This window comes from Rhineura floridana, chromosome 10 (genome assembly GCF_030035675.1).
Source record: "Rhineura floridana isolate rRhiFlo1 chromosome 10, rRhiFlo1.hap2, whole genome shotgun sequence".
NCBI lineage: Eukaryota > Metazoa > Chordata > Lepidosauria > Squamata > Rhineuridae > Rhineura > Rhineura floridana.
The window spans coordinates 42,654,918-42,668,182 of record NC_084489.1 but is presented as its reverse complement, the minus strand read 5'-3'; the positions used below and the strand labels follow the sequence as shown (position 1 = coordinate 42,668,182).

The following is a 13,265-nucleotide window of genomic DNA, read 5'->3' as shown; positions in this document are numbered from 1 at the left end:
TGTTCACAAAGAAAACAAATGGGTCCATTCAGAAAGTGCCAGCCCTGAACTAATGGCTACAATCTGTATGCAAATCCATCTATATTTTGAGTCATAGTTTTTATTACTTTGCATAATCTCAGACTCATTTCACACTCTGAGGTCTAAAAGAGAGAGATACAAAAGTGATTAAAGCCCTGAAATTTGTTAATGTTCACCTTGTGAAGATTGATTAAAGTGTTTACTTGAAAAGCTTAAACTGCAAGATGAAGTCTATTGTGGAATACCTGATGTCTCCGCAGATAACTTTTGAAAAAGCTTAGGATTTCTCTGTGTAATGAATACAGTAGAAACTAACAGCACTCTTATTCTATTATGTACTTGTTGTTATGTGCCTTCAAGTCGATTTCGATTTATGGCGACCCTATGAATCAGCGACCTCCAGTAGCATCTGTTTGTAAACCACCCTATTCAGATCTTGTAAGTTCAGGACTGTGGCTTCCTTGATGGAATCAATCCATCTCTTGTCTCCATAATGAAAAGACATGATTCACTAGAAAAGACACTAATGTACTGAAAGCCTCTTTGCATCGGAACTTTTTCATCTCTGACATTTTCATTGTTGTCTGTGTGCCCAACAATACTTGTTTTATTTAGTGAACCACTGGCAAGTCATTCTCTTCATACTTTATCCTTTTCATTTTCTCATTTCTGCTTAATTTATTTCTAGAGGAACATATACCAACATTATTACTTGTCCTATGGATCCAACCACATTTATCTTTTGACTTTATTAAAGATATATTACAGAGTAAACTTGGACTTCATACATTGCAAGAACAGAGCATTGAAATGAACTGCCCAGGGAAAGGGCTCATTTCTGAGCATTTTAGAAGGACCCCTATATCTATTGGGACTGATATGGAGCATCCTGTCAACTAACAGTTAAGCAAGGGGAGCAGAGCGTGAGGCTTTTGTCCCATTATGGGCTCCGGTGCAATCCTCATCTTTTAGGGTAGGAGCATTCTGTAGGAGAGTGGTGAATACTGCTTCATCACACTGCTCCCGCTTATTTTCATTACCAGAAAGAGGAGCAGTTGACTCCTGCTGAAGGGAAAAGTCAATTGCTAACATGTGAGACACCAAAAGGAAACTCTCCGTTACTAGCCTGCTTAGCTTATCATTCTCATTGTTATACATGGTGTCATACAGATATAGGCAAAAACAGGTGCTTGTTCCTCAGGAGCTTGCAGACCAAAAAAGACAATGGGGAACAGCAGGGCAGGGAAGGAAGAGATTGGGGAGGAACAAATGTAGACCAGTGGATTTATAAATGGTTAAGCAGAGTATGGGAGACTGCAGATATGATTTAGCTGATGAACTTGGTAAGAGTTAGAAGAAAACAACTGCATGATTGCTCTATAGAAAATGAAGTGTATTTATAGTGTATTGGAACAACAAAGCACAAGATAATGTGAATCCTTATGCATTATTAGGAGTTATGTTACCTAACTTTCAAAGTTTACTGTTTTTTTCTTAATGCATTAGAAATTTATTACTGTTGCTGATGGAAACTTCTTCATTTCTAATATTTAATATTATTAATGAATTGTTTGTTGTTTTAAAATACTGTTCATTGTTTAAAAAGTATTTTAAAATGTGTATATTGGGGTAAAGTATGTAAGTGAAAGTAATGTTCAAAAATGCATTATATTGGACATTGCTTGCAAAAATGTGTATATTAAGGAAAATTGCATACAAAAATTTATATATTAGGAGAAATTCACCCTCAAATGCTAACATTTTTTAAAAAAAAACCTTTAGAACTTAATTACAGCTGGAAGTTAAGTAAATAAGCCAAAAGAATGGATTTTAGAAAGAATATATGCTTGCAGAATTTTTTTAAAGTAATGTAAATACTTTGACATATTGATTATAGTTCTGCTTTTTACTTATCAGGATCTGAAGCAAGTTTTATGTTGAAAGTTCAGCAGCTGGAAAAGTACCCTGTTGACCTTTATTATTTGGTTGATGTGTCTGCATCTATGGACAAAAATATAGAAAAATTAAACTCTGTTGGATCTGATTTATCTCAAAAGATGGAAAATATTTCCATTGATTTACGACTTGGATTTGGATCCTATGTGGATAAGACCGTGTCACCTTATATTAGCATTCACCCAGGAAGAATTCATAATCAGTGCAGGTAGGCGATCTGAAATGGAAAACACGCACATGTATCCTAAGCCAAACCATTTTGCAGCAAAAGCCTAACCATGTCTTTTCAGAAGTGAGGCTTAGTCCTAGCGAAGTGGGGTAAAAATTGAAGCCTGTATCTAAATCTTTGGGAATGGAACGGTAAAAAACAAATGAGCAGAAGTCTGTTTGCTGTTTGGTTTTGGTTATCTGTCATTAACTGCTGCAGTGCCTGCCTAATACCTTGTTACATAACTGTGATGATGTAATCATTTTATGCTGCCTCCTCATGCTCATCATAAAAGCCTATAGGACAAGGCTGGGAAATACTATCTATTTTTTACTGAAGTTGTAGTGTTCTTAACTATGAACACTGAACTATGAGCCACGTTAGGTTTTCTAGAAGAAACAGTATGCACTAAATAATCAAAACTATACAAGCCCATCTTGCATATATGACATGGGTTTGCTTTCCTGTGTCGTTATAATTGGGGTCATGGGGTGACCCAGAGAAGAAGCGAGATGAAATACGTTGCATATGCCAGGGGAGGTTGCATATGTTTTCTGTCTCCCCCGCTTCACATGGCATTCTTCACATTTGGCTCAATTTTCTTTGGGTTGTATTAGTCATACTCAGAGAAAATCCATAGAAATTAATGGATGTGACTAACTTAGGTCTGTTAATTTTGGTGGGTCTACTCTGAGTATAATTTAGTTGGACACAACCCAATTATGCAAGGAAGTTGAGATAAGGTTAGGAGGAAAAGTTTTGACATGGGTCAGATCTACCACTTTTTTGTCTTGTTTATTTTCCTTGGTGGTGACAAAAGGAAAAGCTTCTGATTCCAGTTTCTCCCCACCACCACCTCATTTCTTTTCATACATGATATTAGGGGTCATATTACATAGTTCAAGGATGAGGAACCTGTGGCCCTCCAGTTATTGTTGAACTCCAGCTCCCATCAGCTGCAGTTAGCATGGCCAATGGTCAGGGATGGTGGGAGTTGGAGTCCAGTAACATCTGCAGGGCCACAGGTTCCCCACACCTAATAGTCATTGGCACTTACTCTCTTTTCGTAGTATTATAAAGTTATGTTTAGTGTACATCTGTATATTTATAGATGGAGATAATGTAAAAGCATTGTGGTGTTGTAGCTAACTGTTAACTTATAACTAATTTCTAAACAGAATTCTAATACAATTTTATGTCTCATCTTTTTGCCAACCAGCGATTATGAACTAGATTGTATGCCTCCTCATGGCTATATCCATGTCTTATCATTGACTGACAAAATAGCAGAATTCAGAAGCGCAATTAGTAAGCAGAAAATCTCTGGAAATATTGACACACCTGAAGGAGGCTTTGATGCTATGCTTCAAGCAGCTGTGTGCCAGGTAAGAGGTAACCAATAACCTAGCAAAGGGCCTGCCTTTTATTACAGTGCTTTTTGGTTTACTTAATCCCATGGGGTTCTAATGCTGTGTGCATATGATAGCCAAAGGCAGCTGTAGGGAGTTTTCCATTGTTCATGGTGCTCATTTTGATTTTTTTCCATTCCATGTCCATCATGGTCTCTCCTCAGAAGTGCTTTTGCAGATATTCTTAGGGCTTCAAGTAGTACTTTGGAAAGCCACAACTGGTTCCCTGCAGATAACATATATATGTGCTGGTATGATAGTCTTAGGCATTTCTTGATGTCCTTGAAGAGTTACAGCCAAGTCTGGAGCAGTTGAGCAACTTTGCTTAAACATGAATGATTTATTTCATTTTCTGTGTTAAAGCAAGATTTATGATAGTGAAGCAAGAGTATCCAAAGTGGTGCCCTCCAGATGTTGTTGAAGTACAACTCCCATCATCCCTAGCCAGCATGGTCATGGTAAAGGATTATAGGAATTGTTAGTCCTACAACATCTCAAGGGCAAAATGTTGACTACCCCTGCAGCAAATAAGAAATGAATAAAATTCTACAAATCTTACCTACCTATCCCTGAGTCACAGGTTCAGCATTATCACTCAAATTAGACATCCAGCAATGCATATCTGAAGTCCAACTGTAGAAATATTCCTATTGGGCTATATTTATTCCTGCTTATGTAGGACTACAAACCTAAGAAAGGAGCCAATTTCTCCAGATTTTTTTTCTTTTTCAAAAATCTCAAAATAGGTGCAGTAAGTGTGTTATTTTTCTGTTTGACTGACCACTCACAACATTTTGTTATCTACCCATTAGACCAGCCTTTCCCAACCGGTGTGCCTCCAGATGTTGTTGGATCACAACTCCCATCAGCCTCAGCCATCGGCAATGCTGGCTGAGGCTGATGGGAGTTGTGGTCCAACATCATCTGGAGGCACACCGGTTGGGAAAGGCTGCATTAGACTACTGTGGGTATCTGGGATATTTGAACTCTTAACAACACACATCTTTGTGTTGCTCACCACAGATTAATTCCAAGGTCTTAATGAAATTCCACTGCTTTCCAACCCCTTTTTGCAGAATCTGACATGGGTTAAACGGACTCTCAGGCCCCCTTGTTTGTTGAATCATGTTATCTTTTAGTACTCCATGAACATGGTGGCAGAACCACCATACATGCAGAAAGGCACCTTTTTCCCCACAGACATTCCAGCACAGCCTGTTGCCTTGTTTGACATTTCTATTTGAGGTACACAGGTAGGTATTGTGTGTCATTCATTCATGGTCTTATATGCGGCCTCCTTCAGTGAGGCATTCAATGAAACAGAAAATATTGTTTCACCTGTTCCACTATATTTTTCTAAAATACACAGTTTTTAGTAAGTGAAAGGAAAGATACACATCCAAGGAAGGACGGATGTAACAAAATGTTGCTACGTTCCCTTTGTGAGAGAGCAGATTAAAAAAACAGCTTTATCAGTTGAGAGATGGACTGTTAAGACATCTTTTTCATAGAAGAATGCAGAACATCCTAAGTATAGCGGAATCTTATGTTTTGCAACATTAGTTCAGAATTCCTAGGTTCTCAAAATAGTTACTAAGAAATCTGAGATACACTCTTTTTAAAGTTAACAGCTGTCCATATTGACGAAATAGTTGTATCCAAAGGTGCACTTCCTCCAACAGCAGACTCCTTTGTTTATGAGTCCTTCTGTTGGAGGAAGCGAATCTTTGGATGCAACCTGCTGTGTTCCAGCCACGTTCAATCCTATTCAAATAGAACATACAAATCAATGCAGGAGCTTTTCAAGCACTATAGCATCTTTGCTTTCTTCTTCCCATTACACAATTTAGAGTTAATTTTTCATTTCTTTTTTTAGAGCCATATTGGTTGGCGCAAAGAAGCAAAGCGTCTACTTCTCATGATGACAGATCAGACCTCTCATCTGGCTCTTGACAGTAAATTAGCAGGGATCGTAATTCCCAATGATGGAAACTGCCATTTGAAAGATAATGTATACATCAGAGCAACCAGTATGGTAAGGTATATGTCATATACAATACAGTAATACCTCAGTTAACCAATCCTCCAGGAATGAAGCTCCTTTAAGGAGCTTTAAGGCTCCTGCTGGAAGGAAGGGCGGGGTATAAATAAAATAATAAATAAATAAGAAGAAGAAAAGCTTTTTTTAAGGTGAAACTGACAAACTTTGCTTTGCTATGGATACACTTTCAAGCCTGTGCTTTGGTTTAAGCTGAAACTGACCAGCCTCTACCTTTGCTTTGCTAGGGTGAACCTGACAAGCATGTGTATTTGCTTTGCATTAAAGAGAGCTGTTGCTTTCTCCCAGGGCTGAGGAAGGAAGGATCTAGTACATTCAGAGGTGAAGGAGAGGAGGGGGAAGGAGGGGGAGTGGGTGGGTGCAGGGTAGACATTTTTTAAATCCCCTGTTGAAGCTGCCCCCACCATCTATGAGCAAGTGTAGGAACCTATCCCTATTCTTTCCATGTTATTCCTACCTCTGGTACCAAAGTTTCTGTTAAAGAAGTAATGTCCAGGAATGCATCTACTTTGTTAACTGAGGTATTACAGTATTGCCTTTGGTTTATGGTTCCCAAAGCATTAAAAGGGTCTCTGTAATGATATGCACCTGCATGAGCTCCTGCTAGATGAACTCCTGCTAGATCCCCCTCATTCAAATTGGTTCAGGGCTTTGATTGTTCAGATGAGTGTGCCAATATATTTCCTCCCAGTCCATGCAGGAAGAGTAGCTTTTTTATTCACTCCTGCCGTTTGTTGAGATCTTTTCTTCCCTACTTAGGTTATATGCTATTGCAGATAGCCAGAAACGGCAAAGGATGTCTCTTATTTAAATTATGCTGATAATTTTTGTTGCAAGAAGGAAATGCTGAGTTTCAGTGTGAAAACTTGTGATCACCTGGGAGACACTGGAATAAACTATTTAATTTCCACTGTAATCCGTCTGGAGAAAGTGGTAACCTTATATTAAATGGATAGGGCTCAATGACTTGCACAACACTGGCCAAAGGGTAGCACTTTTTATCCTGAATCTTCATGCTCTGTCTCATCTGTAGCTCTTGTCTGTTTCAGTATCTGACCAACCTGTGGGTATTGTTGAAGTTTGGTCAACATTAATGGGTGCCCAATATGATCTGAAATATGAAACCAGACTGAGACCAGGCTTGCATGTGCAGTGCATGTTTGTTCTGAGATGAATGAAAGAGTAGATCAGAAGAAAAGGCGAGAACTGAAGGGAAGTATGTGTGGTCTTCCACTCAACACATCAGCGTATGTACTTGTTGGAGAATTTTGTATTTCTCCATTGGGATCTTTTCCTGGGGGTCCTTGAATAAAAAGTTTGAAGACACAGGCTTGCAGCAAAAAGGTAGGCCTTTATTGGATGACAAGTGTACACTTGGTCAGTCTCCCTCTTAGAGAGTGGAGAACTGCAACTTGGCACTGTTTGCCTGGGGGTTTTATACATTTCAGGACAAAGACTTTAGCATCTACCAATCGGGATTTAACACATCAGAATGACATAGACATGACAGTATTACACAGGCATTTACACAGGTACTTTGTACTTTCTGCATCATGTTCTAGTGAATTTGGTGTTCTAATGAATTTGGCAATGTTCAGTACTTCACATGAAAGTACATTTTCACAGTGAGCTAAGCACTCCAGCTAATGAGCTAAGCATCTTAGCTATTCTGCAATTCTTTCTACGTCTTAGAGGTACCAAGATATTCAGCACAGTGTTATCAATTGTTTTGAGTACAAGTAGTTCCAAACAACCAGCATAGTCAGGGAAGTCAGTTCCAAAGAGAAAAGGGTTTTTTTCCAGCTTGCTACTAAACTATTAAAATATTATAAACCATTATAGCTTTATAAAAGAATATATTTTGCTTATTGTTTATATATAAAGAATTCCCCATTAGCTATACATTTATGCATATATAAAATTCCCCATTATACTTTCAATATCAACATTGGGAAATGTAACTCCTTTTCCTTGCTCCTCTCTAATTCTGAATCTTTAGTACAGCCACTGTGTTGGTGAAAAGCAATTCACACAACTGCTGTCATGAGATTCCTTATTCTGGAAGCAATCACACTGCAAAGATAATATGTCTGTTAATTGCCTTGAATATTTTTAATGAAAAGGCATGCCTGTTCAACTAAAAACTGAATGTGACAAAATCATATTGTCAACAGCATGTATCCCATAGGTATGCAGTGCAGGGAGCTGATACTCGCTGCCCATTGCTATGAATGTTGGCGTGTGTGCGTTGTTGCGTGAAATAGCATACATTACGTTGGAGTTAAGTTGAGCAAGAAACTTCTTCAGAGCATTTAAATCATGTTAAGAGTCTTTATTAAGACATTAAGGCTTTTCAGCAGTTTCCCCCCCCCCTCTAGCTCTACAGCACATCTCTCTCCAAAAGCAAAAGTAAAGACAGCCTCTCAGCTCAGAGGCATGATGCAGAAGAAGACACAACTTACAGACTCTGTTAGAACTTTCCCAGTCTATCAGATGCAACGGCCTTGGATGTCTGCTCACTCTCAGGCCAAGAGATAACAGTTACTTCTCCAAACTTGCAGGCTTTATGGAAAACAACTAGAGACAGTAATGCCCATGGGTCACAGCCCAACATACCCCCCTTTTTTATCCATTAAGACTGCAAATACTTTCCATTGCATCTATTACTTTTCCATTTCAGCAATAAATTTCTACAATACAAAAGTAATACATTTCAATACATTGCATCATACAGATCCATATTACATCTCAGTACATTGCAGTACATTTCAGAACATCTCTGTACATTTAGCTAGAACTTTATTCAATCAAACTTTGGCTCATTCCAAGCCTTGTCACCAGTTTGCTAAATTTCTCCTCACACAAAGGCTTAGTCATTATGTCAGCCACCATGTTGTTAGTGTCACAAAATGTTAGGTTAACAAACCCCTGCTGCACACAATCCCTTACGTGAAAGTATCTGACACTAATATGTTTTGTTCTTTTGGTATGAGCTTCTGATGTGGCTATCTTGATGCAGGTCTGATTGTCTTCATATACAGTAATCGGAAATTGCATATCAATGCCTATCTCCTGCATGAGCATTGCGAACCATTGTAGCTCATTACAGGCCTGTGATAGAGCCACATACTCTGCTTCTGCACTTGAGGTTGCCACCACATTTTGTTTCTTGCTACTCCAGTCAATGCATGACCCGTGCCACATCACAACTATGCCAGAGGTTGACTTACGACTGCTCAGTTCCCCTGCATGATCTGCATCCACAAAACATTCAAGACCTCCTGTCTTTGCTCCTGACAAAACCAGACTCTTTGTCTTCGTGCCTTTCAGATAACGCACTATCCTTTTAATCCCTTGCCAGTCAGCCTCTGAAGGATGCTCTACCTTCCGGCTTAAAATACTGACTGCATTACATATGTCTGGGCGAGACACCTTCACCAAATATTGCAATTTCCCTATTATGCGCCTGTACTTCTCAGGTTCTGTACAAGGCGTCTCCTGCACATTCTGTTGGAAAGCCACAACCATTGGAGTCTTCACAACATTGCATTCTGTCATGTTGCATTCTTCTATGATCTGATTTATTTTACTTTCCTGACTCAATGTTATGCTTCCGTCTTCTGCACGCACAATATCCGTGCCTAAATAGTGTGTGACAGGCCCCAAATTCTTTGTGTCCACCTGCCTGCCCAGTTGCTCATTAAATTCTTGTTCCTCTTGCTGCTCATGATAAAAATACATGATGTCATCAACGTAAACTGCACAGAACGTGGTTTTCATCCCCTGTCTCTTTATATACACACATGGATCTGCCTTGCATCTTTGGAATCCCATTCCATGCAACACTCTGTCCAATTTCTCATTCCAGCAGCGTGCACTTTGCCGCAGTCCATATATTGATTTATGCAGTTTACACACGAACCCTTCCTTTGACACAGAACCCGGAGGCAGTTTCATATATATCTCCTCTCTTAAATCACCATGTAGGAATGCCGTCCCTATATCGTAGTGATTTACACTCATGTTCTGCATCGCTGCCAGCTTCAGCAGCACACGAATGGACTCATGTTTCACAACCGGGGCAAAAACAGCATCATAATCTGTCCTATGCTGCTGGGTGAATCCCTTGGCAACCAAACGTGCCCTGTACCTCTGTACTTCCCCGGAACTTGCTTTCTTCTTCTTAAACACCCATCTGCAACCTATGGCCTTTTTCCCCATAGGTAAATTTACTAATGTCCACGTGCCATTCTGTTCCATGGCTTTCAATTCTTCCTGCATGGCCTGTTGCCACTTATTTTTCTCTGCCTCAGGCATCAGCCTAATTTCTTTAAATGAGGTTGGTTCCTCACATTCCATGTGCTTCATTTGAATGGTTAATGCCGACGGTGTCACAACAGCAGTCTGTTTACAGCCCTGACTGTCATTCTCTTTCTGCCCCATTAAACTCAAGGCATCAGCACACTTCACACCCACGGTCATTCTAAACATCCCTTGTGTCATAAAACCCTGACAGACAACTTTGCCTCTTCTCTGTATAAAACATTTCCCTCTATCAAATGTTAAACAATACCCAGAATCCACCAGTTTTTGAACTGATAAAATATTATGAGCCAATTCTGGAACAAACAAACAATCTGACATTATTCCAAGTTTATCAAACCTCACCAGTCCACGGGCTTCCACCCTCTTGCGTGATCCATCAGCCAGGTGCACAAAGTCCTGCACTTTTTCTGAAGTGTAAAACAAACGTCTGTCTTTGATTAATATATGGCTTGCCCCACTGTCAAGAATCCAATTAACAGGTCATAAATCTTGAGACTTCTGTTTACAAACAAAGTTCACACTTCCCTGCTTCAAGCCTCCGTCCCTGGAGTATCGCTTGATTGCACAGTCTTTACGGAGATGCCCACGAGCCCCACAGGCAAAACAAGACTTCAGCCGCTGCTGCTCCCGCTTGTTTTCCTGTCTGCTTTCGACAGCCTGCTCCGGTTCGGCACTTTTCTCCTCCTTGCTTCTGACAGCTTCCATTGACTCGGCTCTTTTCGCCTCCTGTCTCCGCTGCCATTCTTGGGTCAGCTTTTCCTCAATAAACGCAACGTTCAAACCTCCATCAGGTAAGGCTTCGAAAGCCATGACCATATTATTCCAAGTCCCATCGAGTGAAGCCAGGATCAGATAGGTCTTCTGAAGTTCAGAGTGTTCGACGCCTCGGTCTGTCAGCTCAGCAAACAGGCGTCTGAATTCCGTGAGATGCTCACACATGTCGCACTCACCCGTGAAGCGCATTTGATAAAGCTTCCGTGCCAAACACAATCTAGATCCCGCGGCCTGTTGCACATGAATGCCTTCCAACCGGTCCCACATCTGTTTGGCGTTTGTAACATCCCTCACGTGTAGCAGTTGAGAGTCTGATAGAGCCAGAAGTATAAAAGCTTGAGCTCGCTCATCGTTTCTAGTCCAAGCCGCTGTAAGGGGTGCAGGGGGTGTTCCTTCAATAGCTTCCCATAAATCTTCTTTTACTAGCAAAGCCCGCATTCTCGGCTTCCAGCTGCCATAATTCTTTTCATTAAGCTGTTCCATCGGCAAGCCTCCCCCAGACAGGTTTACAGCCATGTTGCTCACCTCCGTCTGGTTCAATCAATCAAGCTGCCCTCTCTGGAACTCCGTCTGCCGTTCAGACCAGCAACTTACTCCCGTGTAATGCGCTGTGGATCTGGGCCCATAACCCCTGTTGGCGTGTGTGCGTTGTTGCGTGAAACAGCATACATTACGTTGGAGTTAAGTTGAGCAAGAAACTTCTTCAGAGCATTTAAATCATGTTAAGAGTCTTTATTAAGACATTAAGGCTTTTCAGCAGTTTCCCCCCCCCCCAGCTCTACAGCACATCTCTCTCCAAAAGCAAAAGTAAAGACAGCCTCTCAGCTCAGAGGCATGATGCAGAAGAAGACACAACTTACAGACTCTGTTAGAACTTTCCCAGTCTATCAGATGCAACGGCCTTGGATGTCTGCTCACTCTCAGGCCAAGAGATAACAGTTACTTCTCCAAACTTGCAGGCTTTATGGAAAACAACTAGAGACAGTAATGCCCATGGGTCACAGCCCAACAATGAATTGGCCATAGGTTTCTTCATCCAAGTCTGTGCCCAACTCAGTTATTTGGTCGTCGCTCAGGGCCCTTTGGGGGAGGGTGTGGGCTTGCTGTGCAGGTACCATAGGAAGCAATAAATATGCGGTGATTTCACTTGTTGGTCTTCATATGATGAGTCAGGTCCCAAAACTGTCATCACCTGACCTAAAATGGATCGCAACAGCACTACTAGTGCCGCCCTGGGCTCCTACTGGGAGAAAGGGCGGGATATAAATCAAATAAATAACTACTAGCACCATTTTTGTTTAGGATATTCTTTATTTATAACAGAGAGGATGAGAAAGATGAGGAAAGGAAGAAAGTGTAGGAGAAAGATTATGAGAGAAGGGGATATACAGTAGGGCAAGAATTAAAATGGATGCATAGTTAAAAGGCACATTCCGGCTAAAAATGGGATTTGAAAACAAAAAGGCCGAAACTACCAATCTAATTTGCATGCACACCAACAGTTTCATGTAGTTTAGGATATCAAGTGATAGCTACAATTGCCATAGGAACCTAACCTGAACACTTCAAGCATGCAGGGATTTATGCTAAAAGTACAATTGTGTTTGCAAGGTTTCTCGTTTTAATTTTGTATTCACAGAATTCTGTAGATTACGGATTCCCAAATTGTGATCTGTGGACCACCAATGGTCCACAAATGCCATTCAGATAATCCATGACATGTCCATATTAAATATTCATATTTATTTTTAGTTGTATTTTATTGCTTCTTTTACTTCTGTTGTATTTTATTGTATTACACATTGAATTCTATGGAATGCAAATTTTAATACTATAAAATACACTTCTGTAGAGAAATAAATAAGAAATAAAAGAAGCAATAAAAATACAATTAAAATCATATACCACCTAGCACAGTGCATTAAAATTGCTACAACAGGCATAAAAATCATTAAGTGGTTTGCCAAGACCATCAGCAATTATTGTACTTCAAGCACACACACCCTGACACTTCCCCCACCTCTGGCGTTTTCAAACCACCACCCCCACCTTTGGCACTATCCCTCGCCCAGCAACTCACTCCCCTCACAAACCTTCCCTCGCAATATCCCCCCAATGCCTGCAGGCGTTGGTGTGCCTCAGCCACAGTGGGCCTGCTCACACTCCTTGCCCACTTGCCTTGCTTGTTCCTATGCTGCTGCAGTCTCCCGCCACTTCCCAATGCCGCCGCCACCGTCCAGGCTGACTTCCGCTGATGCCCTGCTTAGGTCACTTCTCAGCCTCCCTCCTGCCTCCTGGAGCAAAGGGAGGCCTTGCAGTAACTACACTGAGGCCTCCCATGAAGCAGGTCCCTGGGTTGCCCAGGCCCCCGCTGCAGTGTGCTCTCCTGCTGTCTGCTCTGTCTTGGCCGACTTCCTTCTCCCCCGCCCCACCTTGAGCACAGTCACACTGTGCAGCTTGCAGCGCCGCCTGTCTGATGCTGCAAACTGCACAGCATGACACTTACATAGCG

At 41.0% G+C, this 13,265-nt stretch overlaps 1 protein-coding gene across 8 annotated transcripts in view; it reads left to right on the top strand.

Annotated features, from left to right (window-relative positions):
• Positions 1-13,265, top strand: part of ITGB8 (integrin subunit beta 8) — a 68,045-nt gene that overhangs the window by 38,637 nt on the left and 16,143 nt on the right. For all 8 annotated transcript variants that reach the window (XR_009758131.1, XM_061586822.1, XM_061586820.1 and 5 more), the window contains 3 exons: positions 1,939-2,185; positions 3,405-3,570; positions 5,471-5,629. Coding sequence is in view for 7 of the 8 variants with exons in the window: in XM_061586822.1 (XP_061442806.1) it covers positions 1,939-2,185; positions 3,405-3,570; positions 5,471-5,629 (572 nt within the window). In the remaining variant the exon portion in view is untranslated. The remainder of the gene's footprint in view (positions 1-1,938; positions 2,186-3,404; positions 3,571-5,470; positions 5,630-13,265) is intronic.